Source organism: Lampetra planeri, chromosome 78 (genome assembly GCF_965212315.1).
Source record: "Lampetra planeri chromosome 78, kcLamPlan1.2.h2, whole genome shotgun sequence".
NCBI lineage: Eukaryota > Metazoa > Chordata > Hyperoartia > Petromyzontiformes > Petromyzontidae > Lampetra > Lampetra planeri.
Genome location: NC_136183.1, coordinates 4,601,416 through 4,626,583, shown reverse-complemented (window position 1 = coordinate 4,626,583; position 25,168 = coordinate 4,601,416). Strand labels below are relative to the sequence as shown.

The window sequence follows — 25,168 nt, the reverse complement described above, 5'->3', positions numbered from 1 at the left end:
TGTGCAATTTCTGGATAATATTTGGCATTTACCAAATTTTGACAATGACACCAACATACAAAGACCTATGTGTTTTGAATGACACAATAGTATGTTTTACATCAACTCTTTAAGCAGACGGTGCATATTTTGGTTGATGTTACTGGAGTAGCCAGGGGTGCCTGTCGGATTTGAACCTTGAACCTCTGCAATAAATCGAGAATGCGCTACCACTTGGCTTCCCTCAATCTGAGTGTAGGCATGCCAGCCAGTGTTTCTAACCAGCGCAGATGTTCCATTTAGAGGGGTGCACGTTTCACATTCCTATAGATTGGAGGGCATGACTGTTGCCGAGAAGACCCGGAGCTTCATGCAGAGCGACAGGCCAGGTAGCTTCCACACAGCATTGCAGAGCTTATGAAAAGATAATGCCACCCGACTGATTCGGACCACCCAAACACTGTACACATACGCAGTGTAGACGTATTGTGTACACACAATGTATATACAGCATACACACAGTCTGCACATACACTGTATACACAAACACACTAACAAAAACAACGACTGCCATTCGCCAATACGTGGTGGTGAAGTCACCATGGCGCTTGTACCAGGCTATGTGCACGTTAAGGCCACGTGAAGTGTCGAACTCCCGCCAGCAGGAGGTCACAGGGCAGACTCAGGTGTCATGGTTCAACTGAGATGACTGGCCGATGCACCACCTGTGCCCCCTACAGTGCCAACACTGTACACACACGTGTGTGTACACAGTTTGTATACAGGGGCCGTCCATAAATGACGTCACGCGATTTTGGACGATTTTGACCCCCCTCCCTTCGTCACACGACGTCACAAAAAGTCAGACCCCCCCCCCTCAAATATGACGTCACAAAGCTCTGCTCACCCTCCCCTCCAAAAAACATGCTTCAAATCGCTTTAAACTTTTGTCATTGCAGTGCGTATTTCATGTGGCGCTACACTCTGATGTTGTAGGAGAAAACATTTATTAAAAAGACGATTTCATTAAGTAGAACGTCTTCTTGGTTCTTTCGGTAAAGTCACGTAGAAGGGAAGTAATTTAAGTTGCGCATTTTGATGTGACGTCACATTTATCACCCCCCCCCCCATCGTCACACATCGTCACAAATATCTGACCGTCCCCTCCTCAGTTGCGTGACGTAATCTATGGACTGCCCCACACACACTGTATACACAGTTTGTACACACACACACTGTATACACAGTTTGTACACACAATGTTCACGTTGTTGAGCTCGCTCACCCAAAGGGTCAATGTTCAATAGAGGGATCAATGGAATCTTAATAAACTTAAACTCTAACCCCGCTCTCTGACGTCCCCACTGCATTACCTCATCGGCGTGAGGGGGAGGTGTACCCCGCTAGTGACGTCATGTCACCTGCTGCCGCGTGACGTCACGAGACACCAGGAAACTGCCGATCCGCGCGCGCGCTCATTGAGATCCGAGGTGAGAAGTTCACATCTTGGTGGTTGTTGTTGTGGTTGTTGTTGAGGTGGTTGTTGTTGTTTACCCAGGTAGAGCCTCGCTCCTTCTCTCTCGTAGGGATATCAATTGAGTAGCAGCGAGGATGGAATCGATGTCCAGGTTGGAACATTACAACGCGGGGCCTACCCATGCGGGGCCTTGCCTCCTGCCCTCGCCTGATTGCATTTGCTTTAATTATCTGCTCAAGTTTAATTTGTCTTCATCTGGCTCACTACTTTGAAACTTTTTTTCTTTTAATTATTTCTACAGTTTTTTTTTCTCCTACCAAGGCCAAGCCCACTTCAGCTGCTATACCGCTCTTGTTTTCAGAAGCGACCTTCCCACAACAAAGTGGCTTATCAACGTGTGGAAATGTCTGTCGGTCAAATACTCTAAACGCGTGGTGATGTTGACTCTAAATGTGGAGGGGAAAACCCTGAGAATCCGGAGGAAAATCTACGCGACCACGGGGAGCGAGAGAGACACGCAAACTCCAAATATACAGGAGGGGTCGCGATCGAACCCACCACCTCCTGTAAACCAGGAGAGGCAGTTAACATCTCCCAGCCACCATGGTGCACACTCGAGTATATTCCACAATGAGTCTCAGCACTCTAATTCAGGAGCGTTCTGCCGAGTTGGTTTTGCTGATGCACCCTTTAGACCGATGAACAACTATTTTTATTATAATAGTTTTTTTACCCTTTTATCTGGCAAGAAAACTGACTCGTTTTTTACGAGGAGTCATGTTTGCATAGACCACAATACCTGCAGTCATAATGCAAACAAAAAACATAACTCTGATAATGTATGCACTGTCCTTGAAGTTGATTGGTCCACACCCGAGACAGCTTTCCTTAGAGCCTAGTCCCTCTCTCTGATGGTACATTGTCTTTGAGTTGTGCGCATTTTGGCGTCATCTGGTCCAACACCATGTGAGACTAGGCTCTAAGGAAAGCTGTCTCGGGTGTGGACCAATCTACTTTAAGGACAGTGCATACATTATCAGAGTTATGTTTTTTGTTTGCATTATGACTGCAGGTATTGTGGTCTATGCAAACATGATTCCTCGTAAAAAACGAGTCAGTTTTGTTGCCAGATAAAAGGGTAAAAAAATACAATTATATTTTTTTTATGGCAAATGAGATTCCAATGGTGTAAACTATTTTTATATTACCAATCAAGGCTCACAGAGCTGTTAGATCTTTTGTCAGAAGCCACCTGGCCATAGATGATAGATCAACGAAATGGCTTTTCACGTGGAAGATTGTAGCAGCCAAATAATCTAAATGCATGTTACTAAATGTGGAGGGGAAAATCGAAGGACCCAGAGAAAAAATAATCCGAGTGAGCGAGTGTACTCATTTGTGTTAGTGTACTCCGTGAGCGTGCTCTGCGTGCGCGAGTTCGATTCCAACCCTGACGCATTTATAATTGCAGTTTACATTTTTTAATTTTTTATTTCTCTCCCTGTAGTGGCATTGATTTTTCTCCACATTTAGAAACATGCATTTTGAGAATTTTGCTGCAATACATTTCCATATTATAACCCACTAAGTTGAGCTATCATTTGTGTCCAGGTCGATTCTGAAAAAGAGCTATGCAGCTCAGATGGCCTCACCTGGTAAAATAAAAAATATTGTACTGTGTTTGAGGGTTTTTCAATTTAATTTCTCATTTAGCAGTTAAAGATTATGTTTCAGGAGGGTCCTGCATTCGACTGTTTGACCACCACCAAATATATTTTGAGTTTAGGTTTGGAAGAAAAACGGAAAACCCAGTGGAACACCAATGCCGACGGTGACGGCCGACGCCAGGATAGCGGCCACGGGCTTGAAGCGAGGGCAACCCGGCTCTTGTCCCAAGAAAGGAATCCGCTCCCCGCTGCCCTCCACGGTGGCTGCACGCTGAGCCCCAACTTTCCCAGGAGGTCGGTACCTGCAATACACTCGTGGCATAACACGCTCGACACGTATAACTCCTGGTTACACACCTGGTGTCCGAGGCGACCCTTAAAGGTGACCCTCCCCAGCAGTCCCATCCCACTTCCACTTGCAGTGTGCAGCGCACGATCCGGGGCCTGTAGGCGGCCCACGTCAACCCCGACCACGCTGCCGTGTGTTGCACTCACGAGTGACGTTACTGCCCCCGTGTCTAGCAGAATCTGGGTACGCCAACCTGTTCACCTGCCCTTCCACGAGCGACGTGGCCCCCATTATTCCTGCCACCAGCTCCCACAGCCAGTCACCCGCCGTCGCCGCATTCTGGGGTGTTGTTGTCGGCATCTGCGTGGGGGTCACTCGCTCACCATTATCACGACAGTTTATTTGTGTTGGGGCCACGTCAATTGCACCCCTCCGTGGTCAACCTCTTTAGGGAGGCCTTGGTTTCGATTTAAAGCTTTCGTGACTGCAGGGATTCATCTTCTTGGTTCTTTCGGTAAAGTCACGTAGAAGGGAAGTAATAAAATAATAAAAATAAAACATAATAAAATAATTCTCACGACGTTTCGGCCACAACGCAAGCAGCCATCCTCAGGTGAAGAACATGTCTGTCGATAAGACAGAGTCTAAATGACACGTCTTAGGCTTGGAGTGTCTATTTAAGCTGTGAGGGAGGAGGAAGAGAGCCTTGACAAAAGAATTTGCATTTGAAGAGGAATTTAGCATATTTATGGTAAATGCAGGAATGCGAAGTGCTAATTGTGAAATGCGTGGGAGGTGGGCGGGGGGTTTTCAAAGTCATATTATGCCCATGCATTATGCAGGATTAACAGCATCAAAGGGAGGGGGCAGGGGCAGCACCAACAAAGGGAAGGAATGTGAATAGTATGCAGCTGCAGCAACCAAACAACCACGTAAAAAACTAAAGTATAAACGTCATAGTATCATCAGTATACTAAATATACTCTCTAATAAGCTGAGCTACTAACAGTAAGTAATACATTACAATTCTATGTCGCAAAAAATATAATATGCTTCCAGCTAAACTTTTTTCCTTACATCAAACAGGTCTAACCCGTACTATATGCTGCCATAGACAAACCCAACATTAAATTATATACTGTATTACTATACACCACCTTATACATTGTTATATTACACTATGTATTATTCTACCCACCCTAATGTATATCACACTGCTATATATTCACTATACAATTACGATACTATATATTACCTTGTACATTGTACATTGTATTAAGCATATAAATGTTATGCAGGGAATGGATTCTTTGCTCTGCTACTCTCCCATTCTCATATTTCGTTGCTGCCTCTTAGTATCTTTCACACGACGGTCAATGGTACAGTGTATAATAACAAATAGCATAACATTTATATGCTTAATACAATGTACAAAGTAATATATAGTATCGTAATTGTATAGTGAATATATAGCAGTGTGATATACATTAGGGTGGGTAGAATAATACATAGTGTAATATAACAATGTATAAGGTGGTGTATAGTAATACAGTATATAATTTAATGTTGGGTTTGTCTATGGCAGCATATAGTACGGGGTAGACCTGTTTGATGTAAGGAAAAAAGTTTAGCTGGAAGCATATTATATTTTTTGCGACATAGAATTGTAATGTATTACTTACTGTTAGTAGCTCAGCTTATTAGAGAGTATATTTAGTATACTGATGATACTATGAAGTTTATACTTTAGTTTTTTACGTGGTTGTTTGGTTGCTGCAGCTGCATACTATTCACATTCCTTCCCTTTGTTGGTGCTGCCCCTGCCCCCTCCCTTTGATGCTGTTAATCCTGCATAATGCATGGGCATAATATGACTTTGAAAACCCCCCGCCCACCTCCCACGCATTTCACAATTTGCACTATTCGCATTCCTGCATTTCCCATAAATATGCTAAATTCCTCTTCAAATGCAAATTCTTTTGTCAAGGCTCTCTTCCTCCTCCCTCACAGCTTAAATAGACACTCCAAGCCTAAGACGTGTCATTTAGACTCTGTCTTATCGACAGACATGTTCTTCACCTGAGGACGGCTGCTTGCGTTGTGGTCGAAACGTCGTGAGAATTATTTTATTATGTTTTATTTTTATTATTTTATTACTTCCCTTCTACGTGACTTTACCGAAAGAACCAAGAAGAGGAGGCCTTGGTGTTTAACCCTGGTGCTTCTCTCGCACGGGCGATCTGGTGACAGTCTCTCACGAGATGCCCCCATTGGTCGCATAGATAGCACGCACGGGGAAGGGCGGTGGCTCCATAAGAGGCCCCTTGCCTACTTCCCCTTACCCTCCCAGTGCGCATTTGTTAGAGTTCTGCCTCTTATTGAGACACTCGCCTGGTTAGCCCCCCGACCATGGAGCATAGCCCTCCCACCTCGGACTATACTATCTCCGCTGTAGACTGCAGCTTGGTAACATTCAGGTGTACTTGGGTTACCTCCTCACGTACTTGGGTCGCATGGCCTGCGATATCTCCTATGCCGGTCTATATTCCTGCCACCCATCTTGGGGTTGTCTCACAGGGTCCCGGAGGCTCCCTCGTCCCCCCCCCTCACCTCCTCCTCTGGAAGAAGACTTGCAATGGTGCTATCCCGTCCCAGCCGTCGGAATTCCGCATAATCGCGAGCAAATCTCTCACACACACACGTGCGAGTGCTCGGCAAGGGTGTTAGATAGGGGATATGGGCAGATCGCATCTGGCTGCCACCCCGTTGTGCTTGTCAGATACTGCTGAACTTTCTCGGCGGCGAGGTTATCGATGATCTCGGCAGTGTATCCCAGGCGTGCGCTCTGTGCTCGCAAGCGTGATTTATTTTTGTGCGCGCTCACTGAGATCTGAAGTGAGAAGTTTACATCGTGGTTATTGTTGTCATGGTGGTCGTTGTTGTTTACCCAGGTAGAGCCTCGCTCCTTCTCTCTTGTTGGGAGGCCGCTTTGGATTGCACCACTCTTCGATTTCACATTAACATGCTAATTTATTACATTAACATCACTAGCCCCGGCCAATTTTTTATGACCCTTGGGCTACACCCATTTCAAACCTTTTAAAAACAGTCTGCCTCAGCAGCAGACCATTCATTTTCTATCAAAGTGTTTTTTTTTGCATTCTGACCACATGTATCGTGGTTAATGCACACATGATTCCATGTAAAAGGTTTCAGGTTGGTGTTTTAACATCTTAACACCTGTTTTGTTGCCAGAAAAATGGGGAAAACCTATTCTCATATTTTGGTACTGGCAAAGGTTCCATGATGAAATATTACAGTATATTAGAGGTGAGCCGTGTGTTTGCAGAGAGGACAGTAAGGAGCCGGAAGTGAATGAATTTTGTGGCAAAAATGCAGGCCTGATTATATGTAAGGATAATGTGGTAAATGAGAAAAAATATAGCAGCAGCGGGGTGTTGGAGTGTGCAGGTGTTACAGGTGTTGAAGGTGAACAGGTAAGCTAAAAATTGCGTGAAAACATAATAACTTACCCTTGAGTACACATGGACAATTTGGGGTGTGTAGGTTTCATAGTGTTGGCGCAATTTGGTTCTCAAAAAAACACAGGAAGTCTGCTTTATTTATATACATTTAAACTCATCTTGGAATGTTTTGTATACGGTTTCTCCACATTTATTTCAGTAATTTAGTTTATTGGGAATACAGTACAGTACTTATTTCAATTGTGATGTATATTTTAGTTGCCGTTTACCTAACCCCATTATTTAGGTAAGGCTTACGTTTTAAATATCGCCATTTTACCTTTCACACGGCACTTTCCAAGAATGTAACCTCCTCGCTATTCAAGGGGCTGCTGTATTTTTTGTCCATCAGCTATAGCACAGGAGTACGGATTTTCAGCAGGAACTAAATCTCTGCTTTCTTGGTGTAATTACGGCCTATAGTACCATAAAGAGGCTTGGGGTTTTGGATTATTTTTAGTTTTAGATATCTCTACCTCTGCTCACATTCGTTGAGGATTTTTATGATTTTAGGCAGGCCCGTCTAAACCTGTGTGACCAGGAGTCGGATCCCTTTCCTGTTCAACATGGCTTGTTGCCGAAATTCCCTCTGGCCCCATGCATTACATTACGTAGCATTTTCAAATAATGATGTGTTTTGAGAAGCTCACAATGGCCCTATAAAAAATTGCATTTCATACAGTAACAATGATACGCTAATCGATGCCTGGCTGAAGTCAAGGGATTGTCCCCTGCTGGTCAACTTTGTTACGCATGTTGATGATCTGGTCATGGCTACTCAATGACATTGAGTTGGAGAATCTTGTTCTGTACCTGGAGAATTCCATGACGAAATGGGGCCTTGCATATGTTCTACAAAAAGATCACCTCCCTGGGAAAAGCTTGACTTAACTCTTTCGTGACTGCAGGAATTCATATTTTTTGGGTCTTTCGGTAAAGTGACGTGACTTTACCGAAAGACCAAAAGAACACCTCCCTGGGAATTTAATGTCATACAATACTGCACCTGCTCAGCTCTCCATGAATAATCAGGTCGTTCTACACGTGGTGGAGGAGCTCCTATACCTGGTTAATGTGTTCACGACCAGCTCTGGTTTGGCATCCAAAGTCTCACTTCAAATTAGTCTAGCGGCATTCTTTCATTAGGCTCTGTAACACTATGTGGAAGCTGCCTGGACTTTTTTACATACAAAGCTGTGAGTGTCCATCGCCAAGGTCTAGTCCATTGCAAATGTCTAGTCCATTGCAAAGGTCTCGTCAAAAAAACAGGCAATAGTCTACATTATAGACTGCCAGTACGCTCACCGAGGTTAAGAACCAGGCTACAGTCTACATTAGTAGGTTTTTTTCTTCTATTCACTTTATTTGTATTATTATTTTCTATCTACGTGACTTTACCGAAATAACCAAAGAATATGAATTCCCGCTATCACAAAAGTTTTAAGTCAAGATTTTCCCACGGAGGTGATCTTTTTGTAGAACATATGCAAGGCCCCATTTCGTCATGGAATTCAACAGGTACAGAACAAGATTTTATAATAATGGAAACAGTCAGGAAATTAACACTGCACATATGCAGCTGAAGTTAGATCTGTTCATCCTTGCGTTCAAGCTCATCTGAGCCTGGCTTCACACCTCTAAGTTGCAAATGAACATGAATTTATACATTTCTGCATAATACAAATAATATTTTTTTCAACAGCCTTTGCTATGTTAGCAAATTTTTCTTAAAGAAATATTCCTGTCGTAGCTAGACAACCGAAATTGTGTGCTTGGAGTTTTTGGTAAGCATTCATTTTGAAGACACGAGGGTATCCAGGCATATTTATGACCATTGGCCCTCTCATTGTGTGCCTTAACAGCCCACGTGATGAATTGGGGAATTATTTTCACTATATCATGAAAATATGAATAAGTATAGATGTGTATGTCATGTGTGACTGTGTATATGCATTCCTCTGTGCCTTGATACTGACGTAGATGGTGTGGATATGTTTTTCTGTCTGCAACTGACGCTTCCTCTGACTCTTCTTCTGCAGAATTGGTCTGATGGAGCAAAGGGACTCGGCGCAGCTCGGTACAAGAAGGAAACAATGCGACCAGTATGCAGACAGCATGGATCGTACTGGAAGTTTGACACAGCACCAGAGAACTCACACAGGAGAGAAACCATTCAAGTGCACTGTGTGTAACAAGGCATATGCACAGTCATCAACTCTTCAGATCCACCAGAGAACACACACGGAAGAGAAACCTTTCAAGTGCAGTTTGTGTGTAAAGGTATTTTTAGGTTCATCTCCTCTGAAACGACACCAGAAAACACACAGGGGAGAGAAACCCTTCAGGTGCCTTTTGTGCGATAAAGCATTTGCAAAGTCATCATATCTTCAAACACACCAAAGAACACACACGGGAGAGAACCCCTTCAAGTGCATTGTGTGTGAAAAGGCATTTGCAAAGTCAAAACTTCTTAAGAGACACCAGAGAACACACACAGGAGAGAAACCCTTCAAGTGCACTGTGTGTGAGAAGGCATTTACAGAGTCATCACTTCTTAAAATACACCAGACAACGCACACCGGAGAGAACCCCTTGAAGTGCACTGTGTGTGAGAAGGCATTTTCAACGTTATCAAATCTTCAGAGCCACCAGAGAACGCACACGGGAGCTAAACCCTTCAAGTGCACTCTGTGTGAGAAGACATTTGCACGGTCATCACATCTTCAGAGCCACCAGAGAACACACACAGGAGAGAAACCCTTCAGGTGCACTATGTGTGAGAAGGCATTTGCACAGTCATCACATCTTCAGAGCCACCAGAGAACACACACAGGAGAGAAACCCTTCAGGTGCACTGTGTGTGAGAAGGCATTTGCAACGTTATCAAATCTTCAGAGCCACCAGAGAATGCACACGGGAGCTAAACCCTTCAAGTGCACTCTGTGCAGGAAGGCATTTGCAACGTTATCACATCTTCAAAGACACCAGAGAACACACAGGCATCAGATGATCCTCAAGGAGCGGAGTCTGAAATCGGCTTGTGTAAATCCAAGTGCTGCAATGAGCCCATCCCTGCTGAAAAAAGAACCAGAATTTAATTCTAGCTTGGACGCAATAAAATGTGTCAAGGTGGATTTTGAAGAGGTGAAATGTGAAGAAGTGATGGTGAAGAGCGAAGAAGCGATGGTAAAATGTGAAGATGAAGATTCAACTTCAAAATCGGACCTTCACATCGATGGAGGCAACGTGAAGCAGGAGGAGAATTCTGACTGTGAGGCAGAGCGAGGCAACTCCCAGGAGTTTGTGGAAGTGGAGGTGTGGGTGGACTTCTTAGACAATACTAAGTCAAATGGAGACCGGGTAGATGTGTAAGCTTGAGACAATGAAGCTCCAAAAGATGCACCTTTGTCACAGGCCTTTAATTAAAATAACGTGAAGTTGCACACTCAATTCCTAGGTTCAACCTGCAGAGTAAGAGCAGCCAGTATTTGCGGACCTGTGGGTTGGGTAGATCTCTAACCAGGAGCCAGAGCCAATAAGCTCCGAAGCATTCTCTATGTTATACTATGTTATAATAATTTTAGCATTTGTATGGTGCTTGCTTAATCGCCTCAGCAACTCAGTTGTTTTGTATCATCTCGTCACAAACACTCGAAGAGTATGTTGTATATATGCCTTTTCCATAAAATTATATCGAGTGATCTTTTTCTATTTTTTAATAATTTTGATTGGGATGTAGAGCTGTGGCATGGAAAGGGTGAGTCTCCCCCCTGCCTTGCCACGCAAAAGACAGCTGGAGGATAATTACTCACAAGCCTGCTGGGGAAGTCATAAAATGTAATTAAAAAAATGGCAAACCCAAGGGGGGGGGGGGGCTAATGAGATTCTTCGAGAAATCCCCAGTTGACTTCAAGAGAAGACCGCCATAAAGGAAAAACCCCACAATAAAACAAAAGACAAACAGCAGGGGTCATGAACCTCCCTTGGACAGCGAAATTCACCCAAGGGCAGTTAATCATTACGAGTTAACTAGGGTTTTTTAAATACAACAGTAAGGTTTGAAGCTTAGCTATATCTTCAACCTCAGGATATCAAAATATTACTTGAGAATAAGAAGCACGGATCCCTGGCAATACAGACTGGGAGCAAATGTTAATTAAACCCTCGTAATATCCTTGGTAACAACTATGGTATACCACGAATCTTGGTTAAGCAAGAACAAAGTAATTATGAAAGTATTAGACTTAGGGTCATTCAGAAGAGATAATGCGAAATATGTCATTCACACACGACCAAGATAATATGTATTTCACGGGATCAGAGCCTCGCCAACCACCTTTGTCTTCCAGTCGCTAACACAGTACATGGTCAGTTTAACACGTAGGCTTTCGCGACCAATATTAGTCAAATGTGTCGTAACCCTCCACCACCCGACGCTGCCAAACAGTAAAAAAATGTGTCGCGTTTACCAAGACAAATAGTTCACTACTTTAGCCCACCAGTGTGTTGACGAGTGATTCAACATCATTTAAAATTTTGAGTACGTTTCGCTGGTAATTACATCCAGCATCATCGGGCAATTTGCCAGAATGATGAGGCCCTCCACTCGCTCCCGGTCTTAAATAGAGCAACAGGGTGACGTCATCTTTTAGCTAAATTTGGTGCAGTGATTCGAGGCGGAGACGGGGAGGGAATTGTAATTATATAATTGACTAGCCTTACTACCTGGCCTCGCCCGGGACTTGGATTCACCACGCCTGGCCGCCTTTGTCTCCCCAGTGGCGATGTTCACACACCACACCAGTTACTCGTTTGAGGCTGAGTCGACCTAGGGGAGGCCCAGGACCGGTTCAAATAATCGTCACCGGTAGTGGCCGTGAGCGGGAATCGAACTCTGGTCGCCGGGTTCGTAGCGCAGCGCGCGAATCGCTACGCAGTCGCTGCCCCCCCCCCCCCCACACAGGATAAAGACAAAGATCCCCCGTGTAGCCTGTGAAACTGTAGGGCGCAAGTGCTGTTAATGAGCACCTATGAAGGCCGGCACGGCACACGAGGGGGTGGGTGGCCAGCACCACGCCCGGCCACCTTTGTCTCCCCAGTGGCGATGTTCACACACCACAGCAGTTACTCGTTTGAGGCTGAGTCAACCTAGAGGAGGCCAAGGATCGGTAGAAATAATCATCACCGGTGGTGGCCATGAGGGGGAATCGAACTCGGGTCGCCGGGTTCGTAGCACAGCGCACTAACTATTACACTACAATGCGTTATGCTTCCACATGCGCGGGTCACATTACAGATTTGACGTCACAGCTCACCGTGCAAAAAATATATGCCCCCCCCCTCCCAAAAAAAAGTTTATTTTTATAATTTTTGGATGGTGTACAGTCTGGAAATTATCCACATGGCAAGTTTGTTGCATGTCGGGAAGTACGCTAAACATTTTGAACAGACACATAATCACAACTTTGCCTTTTATGTGTAACTAGCGGTAAGTTCCTGGCGTTGCTCGGGCGAAAAAGGCAGACACACACATGGACTTACACACAGAGATCGACCCACACATATAGAAACACATCGACTTAGACGCACATGTAGTGGTGGTGTTGACGTGCGCCGACAGTGATGGATCACGGGGCGGCACGGGGTGCGGGGTTGGGCACGCGATGTGGGCGTGGTGTGGACGCGCGTGCCGGGAGTGAGGGATTACGGGGCGGCGCGGCGTGGGTGGTGAGGCGCGCTGACACGAGGTGGGAAAAGAGGATCGTAGCCAGCGCCCAGTGATTGGTCAAATGGGATGGGTGCTCTCAGCGACGTCCGCAGGAGGGGCATAAAGGGTGACGCGCGAGAGCACTCGTGGTTGTTGTTAACCAGTTGAAGATTGAAGACGGAGTTGAAGAAGTAGTGCCCTGAGACCCCTAGTCCCGCCGTCCTTGTCAGGACCGAGGCCCTGTGTGGCTCGGAGGCGAGACCGTGGGACCCGTGGTCCGACGCCCATGTGGGTCGGGACTGTGGGGTCCCAGGGTCGAGACGGACACCTCGGCTGGGTGTGTTCCGAGAGCCCGTGCTGGTGTAGCCAGGAGAACCGTGTGGGTTAGGCTGGTGTTAGCCACCCGTGTAACTAAGTGGGTGTTGGTCACCCGTGTAACTATAGTTGGTGTTAGTCACCCGTGTAACTATAGTCTTTGAAATAAAAGAGTGTGTTACCCGTGAAGTCGTCTCCCGCCGAGTTACTACATTACACACACATACACATATGTGTACCGGGTTCCGGAGACACTTGTAGAGGTAACTTCTTTATTACAACACAACACTCCAACAGTACTCCAACAGTCCTGATACTCTGTTACAGCCTAGGTACACAGCCTAGATACTCTACTCTGGCTACGCTCTGGACTCGCCCTCACAAGGTCGTAGAGTCGGGAGTTCCAGAGTCCCAGCGCTGGCTCTCACAGCATCCCAGGGTCTTCAGATGGCTGGTCGTGGGTCTTGGGTCTTGAGTTACAACTGGGCCCCGATCGTCCAGGGAGCGCCACCAGACATCCCACAGAGCACACACAGCCCCCCCCCCCCGTTGGCGGCGCCCAGAGGCTTAAGCGTCTGGACCCCCTGGGAACCCAGCGCCCAGGGGATTAAGCGCCTGGCCCGCCCAGGGACCCAGAGCCCCCAGCAGCCCCGCCCTTATGTCACTACATATGGTTAAACCCAAGATAGATCGTTAGCAGACCAGCCAAAATGTTTGTAACCGGCGAAGATGTTCCATTAGGGGGGTGCATGCCTCGCAAGCGTAGAGAAGGGAGGGAATTACCGTGGCCGAGAAGACCTGGAGCTTCATGCGCAGCGAGAGATCAGGTAGCTTCCACACAGCGTAACGCAGCCGATGAAAAGAGAATAGCGCTCGACTGATTTGGAGTGAGACCTCCGCTGTTAAACCGGAGCCGGTCATGAGCACACTGGCCAGGTATGGGAATCTCTCCGATCTCTCCATAGCAGTGAACAGCAATCACCAGAGCATGGGCATACATAACATGGTTGAGCAATAGGGAGACATCCCTTGACCGCACACGGGATTCGATCAGCCTCCCATTGTATCTGTACCTTATGGTAATTCCTCGGGTACAGCCATTGAAGGCTTCACGAACTACGTGGTCAAAAGATATGTTAAATATTGTGTAGCCAGAGGACATCCCTGTGCACACCCCAAGGTGTAGAGCAGGGGTCCTCAAACTACGGCCCGCGGGCCACATGCGGCCCACCGAGGACATTTATCCGGCCCGCCGGGTGTTTTTGCCGCCGCTGCCTGTCTGTTACTTTTTTTCTACATGAGAAGGACGGTCATTGGTGGAAGAGGGAGAGGGGGTGGCCGCCGCCGAATGGCTGGCCGGCTGAAGCGCTGGATCATGGGAATTGTAGTCTGGCCGCAATCAAGTTTCAGGCGGTGGGAGGAACCGAACAGCGCAGCCGGACTACTACTCCCACCTCCCAGGACTCAGAGGAAGCCAGGGCATGTGGGAGGGGCCGGCTGCGCGGTGACTTGTGGGCAGTGAAAGCCGGAAGCTGGTTCATGGGAGAGAGAGCGCGGGAGACGTGACAGACTGAGTATCACAGCGCAGCCACAGTCTTTTAGAGCAGAGGCAGCTTGGAGGAAGTTGGCAGCATCATTACCCCCCGAACCGAAGAGGTTAGACAGATGACACCCACAACCCATGGTCACTAATTGGGCTGCGCTTGTGAGCACTAATTGGGCTGCGCTTGTGAGCACTAATTGGGCTGCGCTGGTGAGCACTCATTGGGCTGCGGTGGTAGGCACTAATTGGGCTGCGGTGGCGAGCACTGATTTGGCTGCGCTGGTGAGCACTGATTGAGCTGCGGCGGTGGGCACTGATTGAGCTGTGGCGGTGGGCACTCATTGGGCTGCGCTGGTGAATGGTTCAATGGGCCAATTGACTGGACTTGCCCCCCAGGCCTAAGGCTGCCAGCCCTCCCCTGGCTGCGCTTGACTGGCTCTCCCTCCCTCAGCTCCCTCACTTGCCCCTCGGCTCCACTCCCAGTGATATTCCTGTGTGTTGGGGATGTAGATCCCCAGCACACACACCGCTGAGTAAATGATAGAGGGGTAATAACAGAGTGATCTCTGATCTCTGGAGGGGCTGCCTGCTGTTTTCCCGTGCTGGTCAGTGACAGACAGCCGAGGAGTAGGAAACCCAATTTAAATGACAGTAAGTGCATTTATATTCTGATTGCTATTCAGTTGTATGAGGTTATATGTTGTATGTTGTGTAAGCCCCGGTTCATACTGTTGCGATCTCTGAGCAGTGCGAGTTCAGCCATATGCTTGTATGGCTGAACTTGCATTAGATTCGGAAGAAAAAAGGCACATGTGCCTTCTTTTTTCCTGCAGTGGAATCGGATCGCATGGGTCTTCTCCCCCATGCGATCAGATTCCTATGCGAGTTCGCAGATCGCACTGCGATCTGTGAACAAAACCTCTGGTGTTATTAACTTTTTAATGGCACCCGCACCAGTGTGAGCCTGCGGTAAAAGCGGAGTTCCCCCAATCAGACTGCATTGATGGGCAGTGCAGTCTGTATGTCTCTGTGTGGGCAAAGTTATTGCTGGTATATTGTTTTTGTAGAGCTGTATATATATTGGTATTTTACTACTATGAGATCTCTTTTACCAGTGGCAAAATATAATAGTAGGTTTTTACCCTTTTAACTGGTACAAAACTGACACCTTTATTCAAGGCATCATGTTTGCAATGACCACAACACAAGTAGTCAAAAAAGCAAACAAAAAGAAGCAACTCTGATAAGGATGATAATATGCACTGTCCTTGAAGTTGATTGGCCCACACCCGAGACGGCTTTCTTTAGAGCCTAGTCCCCATTGGTGTAGAAGGCGCCTTCTGGTGTCATCTGGCCCTACACCAATGGGGACTAGGCTCTAAAGAAAGCCGTCTCGGGTGTGGGCCAATCAACTTCAAGGACAGTGCATATTATCATCCTTATCAGAGTTGCTTCTTTTTGTTTTCTTTTTTGACTACTTGTGTTGTGGTCATTGCAAACATGATGCCTTGAATAAAGGTGTCAGTTTTGTACCAGTTAAAAGGGTAAAAACGTACTATTATGGTATTTTACTAATAGCAATTTTGACTCCCTAGGAAACAATGATGTCAAGAAATAGAAAAATTGACTCGGAGTGTAGGATATTCAAAGAACAGTGGACTTATGATCTATTTTTCATGCAGTACAAGGAAAGAGCTGTGTGTCTGATATGCCAGAATATAGTGTCTGTGTTCAAAGAATACAATTTACGTCGACACTATGAAACTCAACATAAAGATAAAAAATATGAAGTTTTCAAGTTGCCAAGCTAATAGCGTGCACTGGCAGACCATTCGTGGAGGGAGAATTTGTTAAAGAATGCCTTCTTTCTGTTGCCAAAGAGATGTGTCCAGAGAAGGCCGATTTATTTAGTACAGTGAGTCTTTCAGGACCTACAATTACACAGAGGATTGAAGAAATGGGAGACAATTTGCATCAGCATTTGCAAAACTCCACAAAAAAACTTTCCTATTTTTCCTTGGCACTCGACGAAAGCAATGATGTTCGTGATTCTGCACAACTTTTAATTTTTATTCGTGGGACGAATGACTATTTCGAAGTCACAGAAGAGCTTGCTGCACTGCAAAGCATCAAAGGAACAACTACAGGAGAGGATATCTATGTAAAGGTTTGCCAAACTGTGAATGGTTTGGAGCTGAACTGGGCTAAACTCGCCAGTGTGATAACTGATGGTGCTCCTAGCATGGTGGGGTCTAAGAAAGGAGTAATTGCTCGCATTAACCAAGAGATGGACAAACATAACCATTCTCATCCAATAGCCATACACTGCCTCATCCACCAACAAGCGCTGTGTAGTAAATCACTGAAGTGGGACTCTGTTATGAAAATTGTGGTATCTTGTGTTAACTTCATTAGAGCTCATGCACTAAACCACAGACAATTTCAGGAATTTCTGTCTGAGCTAAATGTTGACTATGAAGATGTTCTATACCACACAGAAGTCCGTTGGCTGAGTCGAGGGAGAGTTTTGAAACGTTTCTATGACTTACTTCCACAGATTACAGCTTTTCTGCTTTCAAAAAACAAAGAAGTACCAGAGCTCAATGATGCAGAATGTAAATGGCACCTTGCCTTTCTGACAGATGTAACAGAGCTACTCAACAGTTTCAATGTGCAACTTCAAGGAAAGGGGAAGCTCATCTGTGATATACAATCACATGTCAAAGCATTTGAAGTAAAATTAGGCCTCCTCATCAAACAAGTGAAGGAGGAAAACTTCTGCCATCTCCCCACAACTCAAAATCTGTTAGCGGAAAAACCATTGGTTGCATTCATGTGTGGATTCACTGGAAAAATTGCAAAAGGAGTTCCAATTTAGATTTAAAGAGCTTCATCTCCATGAACAGGACATACAGCTTTTCCGTAACCCATTTTCTATTGACATTGAAAATGTGGATACAATTTACCAAATGGAATTGGCTGAACTGCAGAATTGTGACTCTGAAAGACGCATTCAAGTCAAGCAGCCTTCATAATTGATATGCATCTCTCCCCTCTGAGACATATCCTCATCTCAGGAACCATGCACTCAAAATTGCAACCATCTTTGGCAGCACTTATGTCTGTGAACAGACTTTTTCCAAAATGAAACATTTGAAATCTCCAACCAGATCTAGACTAACGGATGCACACTTGCATCACTTGTTACGACTAGCAGTGACAAATATGGAACCGGACATTGACCATCTCATTAGCCAAAAGCAGGCCCATAGTTCCCATTGAAATACTGGCAAGTTTGTTGATTTAACCTTGCTTGTTCTTCATTTTTAATATTGTATTTGTTCCCGTTTTGTTTCTTCACTTCAAAATAAGATATATGCAGTGTGCATAGGAATTTGTTCATAGTTTTTTTTAACTATAGTCCGGCCCTCCAACGGTCTGAGGGACAGTGAACTTGGCCCCCTGTTTAAAAAGTTTGAGGACCCCTGATCTAACCTAAGTCTCATTTTTTGTCTGTTTCTGTCCGTCCGTCCGTCTTCGTACGCTCGCGGGGGATTTGGCTCTCGGACCGTGGGGTTTGTCGGAACATTTTTTTGCCGGGAGGCACGCCCCGAGCCCCGCGGTGGGAATAGGCATTTCCGTTTTTCGTCCCTAAACTTTAAAGCGGTTTAATTATTGATGTAGCGCGATTTTTATTTATTTATTTAGCACGCCGTTGCGCATGCGCGAAGCGCTGACCAAGGGTTGCCCCTGGCAACGGGCAGCGCGCCATTTCTCACCCGCGTTAAAAATATGCGCACACATTTACACGCGACGCTGAGGTAAATACATCAAAGTTTCACGTCCTCTTCTCTCTCCCCCCCACCCCAATGTGTGCAATTACTATTATAGGGTCGGTAGATGATAAAATTATAGAGATTAGATAGTTTTATTTTAGCGCGGGGCGGTGGTGGTAGCGGCCCAGCCCCCAGCCTCGCCCGGCTGGGCAATCTAGGCGAGGCCAGAGGCTCTGCACGGGACTAGGCCTCGACACCCCACTCTTGTTAGAGTCGATATACCCAGCGTTGCCTGGGGGAAAATACATTTAAAAACTTTTGAAAACTTTAAAACATAACATAGCAATGAAAATAAAACTCAGTTAATTGAAATAAACCCGAGCGCGCCACGAATCGATTCTTTAAATATAGACTGTACAAATAGTTATTAAGCTGGGTGAGTGTACTGGCAGTCAGTAATGTAGACTGTAGCCTGGTTATTAAGTAAAGTGAGTGTACTGGCAGTCTATAATGCAGACTGTAGCCTGGTTATTAAGCTGGGTGAGTGTACTGGCAGTCTATAATGTAGACTGTACAAATAGTTATTAAGCTGGGTTAGTGTACTGGCAGTCAGTAATGTAGACTGTAGCCTGGTTATTAAGTAAAGTAGCAGGTACCACCACAGTCAGTATGCACTGCTGTACTCATAGCAGGTACCACCACAGCAGTATGCACTGCTGTAATCATAGCAGCTACCACCACAGTATGCACTGCTGTCGTGAAAGCAGGTACCACCAGTCAGTATGCACAGCTGTAGTCATAGGATACCACCACAATCAGTATCCACTGCTGTAATCATAGCAGGTACCACCATAGTCAGTATGCACTGCTGTAGTGATAGCAGGTACCACCTCAGCCGGTATGCACTGCTGTAGTGATAGTAGATACTGCTATCGAGTTGGTAGATACTGCTATATAGAGTTAGTAGATACTAAAACAGTCAGTATATACCACTACAGTCAGCCAATACTGCTACAGTCAGTATATACTACTATACAGTCAGTACATACTAGTACGGTGAGTAGCTATTAAAGTCCGTAGATACTACAATAGAGAGTAGATCTTGCTATAGAGTTAGTAGTTACTACTATAGTCAGTGGATACTACTATAGTCAGTGGATACTACTATACAGTTAGTTGTTACTACTATAGAGTCGGTAGATACTACTGTAGGCCCAGTAGATACTACTACGGTCAGTCGTTACTACAATCAGTAAATAATACTCCAGTCAGTAGCTACTATTGGCTCAGTAGATACTACTGTACAGTCAGTAGATACAACTACAGAGTCAATAGATACTACTTCCTCTGTTGTATGTAGGGTGGTGTAAATATAATTTTTGAGGGGGGGTGTCCACAATTTTCGGAAACCTTTTACATCAACTATTTACCCCACAATTTCTACAACATTTTGGACTTTTGCAAGCTTCTTCTAATTTTGTTGGTGGAGAAATGTACAAACGGCCCACCGGGCTTTCACAATACCTTAGTATCTGTGTGTGTATATGTAAGGTTTTTAAGAGACAACAAACTCCGTGATAAGAAGGCTCAGCTAATCGAGTCTCTCACCTTTCTGAAGAGATGCCGCGACTCTAAGGTAATACCAATCTCATTTACTCTAACTTCTGCTGCTGTAACTCATTCCACAAGTAGTGACTAATTCCATGCCTGCATTTCCATAAATATGCTAAATTCCTCTTGATATGCAAATCCCTTTGTCAAGGCGCTCTTCCCCCTCCAACCCAGCTTAAATATACGCTGCCAAGCCTGGTGGTGTTCATTCAGACGCTGTCTTTCCGACAGACCTGTTCTTCACCTGAAGACGGCTGCTTGCGTTGTGGCTGAAACGTCGTGAGAATTCCCTTATACGTGACTTTACCGAAATAACCAAGAAGATAAATCCCTGCAGTCATGAAAGCTTTAAATCGAAATTTTTAAGAGAAGTTTTTAAAGATATTTTTCACCCGGGCAACGCCGGGTACTTACCGCTAGTACCTAATAAATGAAACTGAAAACATAGTCTGGAACAAGCGTCGTGGTGATGTCACCGCCACTTCGTGGCGAATGACAGTTGTCTTCTTTTGGCTTCCGAGGTGCTGCGTTCCTTGGAACGAAAATACCTCAGGTCCCGAGCAGGGGCGCTGGGTCAGCGTGTGTGTTGAGCACACGGCGCTCTCTGCTGCTTCGTCAGTCTCTCCACCGCTGAGGTGATTGCCGAGTCGGCACGCTGGTCACTGTCGGCAGTGCCCGTGTTGGCAGGGATGATGGGTCCGGCTCCGTCTGCGTCGATGTGCGCGATCATCCCGTCACCAGAAACCACTCGCACCAGACATTGTTGATCCTTGTAGACTGTGGAGCGCCTGTCGTCTCCCCCCCCCCCTCTTCAAGAGAGTCCTCTTCCAGTTGTTTGTACGACTCGTGCTGCAGAGAGGACACGCTACAGATCAAGTTATATCGTTCCGTGTCAGTCTCTGATCCGACCCTCAACTAAACTTCGCCTGTGGGTTGCGATTTCAAGGGACACTCTCACGAATAGTGGTTGCACCAGTTTTCCCTCAAAGGGTTGACTTTGATCTGAGCACAATCCGAACGATTGTCACTCTATGATCGTGTTTGCTGTACAGAACGATCTCGCCATCGGTAATAGTAATGCTTGGCACTCTTCCCCAGGTCTGGATTGCAATACTGCGAGCACCAGCCATGGCTGGCAGCCTCAATGACGCAACAACAAAAAAACTCTCCGTGATGCGTGGCTTCTGACGATGCAGAGCTCCCTATCAATTTGCCAGTCACGAGGGCAATCCCCAGAGCCGACCACTCGCAGTACTTCTTCTTCTTTCATATGGCATTGTGAAAAGGAACAGTTTTTATTTCAAATGATCGTCATGAATGAATGCAAAGGTTTCTTATCCAGTCCAATGATGTGGTTGATGCAGTGTGAATTTTAGCGATACCGCCAGGATGTGCATGGATGGAGCATTCATCGGTGATGTGCTTGATGGTTTGGACTTCTCCAGTCGCAGTTGGGTGTTTCGTTGAACAGTGCTGATTTCTATTCTTGCTTATATATGATATTTTCCACCTGTTGTCTATATTTGGTCTGAAAAATTATAAAAATGTAAAAAATGAAATGAATTTTTTAAAAAAACTGTTCCCGAAATTATGCTAATTTATGTAATCATGAAAATGTTGATTATATGCTAATTAGGTAGGTGTAATTGTATTCAGTTATGCAAATGTATGTAATTATGCTAATTAATTCAAATATTTCTTCTGCTTCGTTGTCTAGGGTTGTATTATCACTGGTCAACAAAAAACACGTTTTTTTCTGGCCTGGACTTTTGCAGCTGTTCTAGACTAATTTCAGGGTGCTGATTCCAAATCTGATCTCAGATTTGCTCTATCACATCTCATTTTATGCTATCGGCATACCCCATTTTCATTGATTTTACCCGAAATTAACTCTGTCACATATGATTGCAAGTTGTTGCGAGTCAGTAACTGCTTTAGTGTTAAAATATGGTGCTGTATTTTTAGGATAGTGTTTATAATACATTTATGTAGATATCCACATTTATTTAATATTTTTCTTCTGCAGTTTTTATTGAAAATGCAATATTTGATATCTCAAAAACCTGATGTGATAGACACAAACTGATGCCAGATTTGGAATCAGCACCCCAAAATTACCTTAAGACCATTGGAATACCTTGTGCCAGAAAAAGTGTTGACCAGTGAATTATCAATCAGGATAATACAATGATTCTCACTTTAACTTTTACTGATTATGTCTTAGTGTGTTATATCAGGTCTCAAAATTCAGATCTCTCCGCAGGATATAGTTCTTATAATTAATATTATTATGCATGGACTTAGGAAGGCACCACTCAGACTCTTCTGTGTTAAGCAACTTTAATCTCTAAAAAACACGTAACATTCTAATATGCGAACTCTTATGCAAGGAATGCCAACACAGTACTCCTGGAGATGTCCTCATTGAACCGTACATTTAACCCTCAATAATTATGTTTGTCAAACTGGGTAACAGAACAATTGGCTCATTCTTCAGAATAAGGTGATCATACACAGCGACAGGAAATTAATGTGACAATATTCATACGAACAGTAATAAAGAAACATGTGCCTAAGCAAAGGTAGACCTCAATGAATTCATTTTTTAGATTATGCAATTAACGTAATGCCTTGGAACAATGGTGTGCAGTAGTGTGCTTGCTTGTCTAACAAATGTGCATCAATTGGCTAAGGGCTTTAATACATTCGCCGGCAAGATTATGTGATGAAAAGAAAGCTTTTAACACAATTGTATCCCTGTTTGTGTGTATTCGTTTTGGGCAGCGTTCCCCACAATTCCATCACGGGTTGGAAGTGTTTAACATTTTTTGCATCAGACTTGCAGTCGCTGTCAAAAAGGGGCGCTGTGGCCTTTGAAGTCGTGAAGTCGTGACCTATTGTGCAAGGGTGTGCTTGCTGTCACCATGTATTCCGTCCTCTCATCACGGGTTGGAAGTAAAAAAATATATTATTTACAGTGAGGGAAAAAAGTATTTGATCCCCTGCTGATTTTGTACGTTTGCCCACTGACAAAGAAATGATCAGTCTATAATTTTAATGGTAGGTTAATTTGGAGAGACAGAATAGCAACAAAATCCATAAAAACGCATGTCCAAAATGTTATAAATTGATATAGATACAGTAATCCCTCGCCACTTCGTGGTTCAAGTTTCGCGGCCTCAGTGCATCGCGGATTTTTCAAAAATATTAATCGAAAAAAAAATTCAAAAATACCGCCATATTGGCAGCCGTATTGCGGAAAGCAGCGTTGTTTCATCGTGATGCGCGAGAGAAACGGTTTCCCAGGATGCCAGACAAAGAGAGAAACTCTCTCAGAGGCTTTGTACATACCCACGGGCACTCAGACAAGGCACGTGATTGGTTCCCGGCGCGAGATCGACGAATGAGAGCACGGGTGGATGTATCCCGTGAGCTGGTTGGCTGCGCATCATCGTTGTCATTGTCGTCGTCGTCATTACTGGAGTCAAGTCTCAAGATACTACTGTCATTGGTGAGTGTAGAACACCATAATACGTATCGTATGAGAGAGAGAGTGAATGTATAATATTAAGGTTTTATAATTAAATAGATTTAAGTAAAATATATATATAAAGTATAAATATACATATTTTAAACATTCTGGTACCCACACACACACGGAAATTCCTAGGGGGCCAATCCTACTTCGCGGATTTTCACCTATCGCGAGGGGTTCCGTTCCCCATTAACCGCGATAAACAAGGGATCACTGTATACCCAACCCACAGGTCTGCAAATACTGCCCCCTCTTACTCTGCAGGTTGAACCTAAGAATTGAGTGTTCAACTTCACATTCTTTCATTAAAGGCCTGTGACAAAGGTGAATCTACTGGGGCTTCATTGTCTCAAGCTTACACATCTACCGGGTCTTCATTTGACTTTGTTTTGTCTAAGAAGTCCACCCACACCTCCACTTCCACAAATTCCTGGGAGGTTCCTCGCTCTGCCTCACAGTCAGAATTCTCCTCCTGCTTCACGTTGCCTCCATCGATGTGAAGGTCCGATTTTGGAGTTGAATCTTCATCTTCACATTTTACCTTCACATCTTCGCTCTTCACCATCACATCTTCACATTTTACCTTCACTTCTTCGCTCTTCACTATTGCCTCTTCACATTTCACCTTCACCTCTTCAAATTTCACCTTGATACATTTCATAGAGTCCAAGCTGGAATGTACTTCTGGTTCTTTTTTCAGGAGGGATGGGCTCATTGCAGCACTTTGACTTTCACAAGTAGATTTCAGACTACACTCCTTGGGGATCTTCTGATGCCTGTGTGTTCTCTGGTGTCGATGAAGAACTGATGACTGTGCAAATGCCTTCTCACAGACAGTGCACTTGAAGGGTTTATCTCCTGTGTGTGTTCTCTGGTGTTTTTTAAGATGTGAGGACTGTAAAAATTCCTTCTCACACACACTGCACTTGAAGGGGTTATCTCCTTTGTGTATTCTCTGGTGTCTTTTAAAATAAAATGAACTTGAAAATGCCTTCCCACACACACTGCACTTGAAGGGTTTCTCTCCTGTGTGTGTTCTCTGGTGGATCTGAAGATCTGCTGCCCGTGCAAATGCCTTCTCACAGACAGTGCATTTGAAAGGTTTCCTTCTTGTGTGTGTTCTCTGGTGTTCTTTAAGAGTCGATGAATCTGAAAATCCCTTCCCACACACACTACACCTGAAGGGTTTCTCTCCTGTGTGAGTTCTCTAGTGCTGTGTCAAACTTCCAGTACAATCCGTGCTGTTTGGATACTGGTCGCATTGTTTCCTTCTTGTACCGAGCTGCGCTGAGTGCCTTTGCTCCATCAGACCAATTCTGCAGAGGAAGCGTCAGAGGAAACGTCAGCTGCAGACAGAAAAACGTATTCCATACCATCTACGTCAGTATCGAGACAAAGAGGAATGAATACAATCTTTGATTTCAAGATTTTGTGACTGCAGGAATTACTCTTTGGTTCTTTCAGTAAAGTCACGTAGAAAGTATAAGGAAATAAATAAATAAATATTGCACAGCGTTTCGATTGCAACATAAGCAACCGTCATCAGGTGAGAACTGTATGTAAATGCAAGCTCGGAGAGAGACATATACAGAGAGAGAGACAAACAGACACGGAGAGAGACAAACAGACAGAGACAACCAGAGAGAGACACACACAGAAGAGACACACATAGAGACACACGCAGAGAGACAGAGAAGCAACGCCTCTGTGACGAGGTATATAGTGAGAGGGGGGGTTGGGGCATA

The 25,168-nt window shown here is 44.9% G+C and overlaps 1 protein-coding gene across 3 annotated transcripts in view; it reads left to right on the top strand.

Annotated features, from left to right (window-relative positions):
* The first annotated feature begins 1,356 nt into the window (after positions 1-1,356).
* The window catches only part of LOC144738160 (uncharacterized), a 443,570-nt gene continuing 419,758 nt past the window's right edge, over positions 1,357-25,168 (top strand). The window contains exons 1-3 of one of the 3 annotated variants that reach the window (XM_078621130.1): positions 1,396-1,469; positions 3,243-3,417; positions 8,976-10,638. In XM_078621130.1, the coding sequence (XP_078477256.1) occupies positions 8,986-10,308 (1,323 nt within the window). In that variant the 5' untranslated portion in view covers positions 1,396-1,469; positions 3,243-3,417; positions 8,976-8,985 and the 3' untranslated portion in view covers positions 10,309-10,638. Of the gene's footprint in view, positions 1,470-3,242; positions 3,418-8,975; positions 10,639-25,168 lie in introns of those variants that run through there. The other 2 variants (XM_078621131.1, XR_013589149.1) reach the window with 2 other exon arrangements.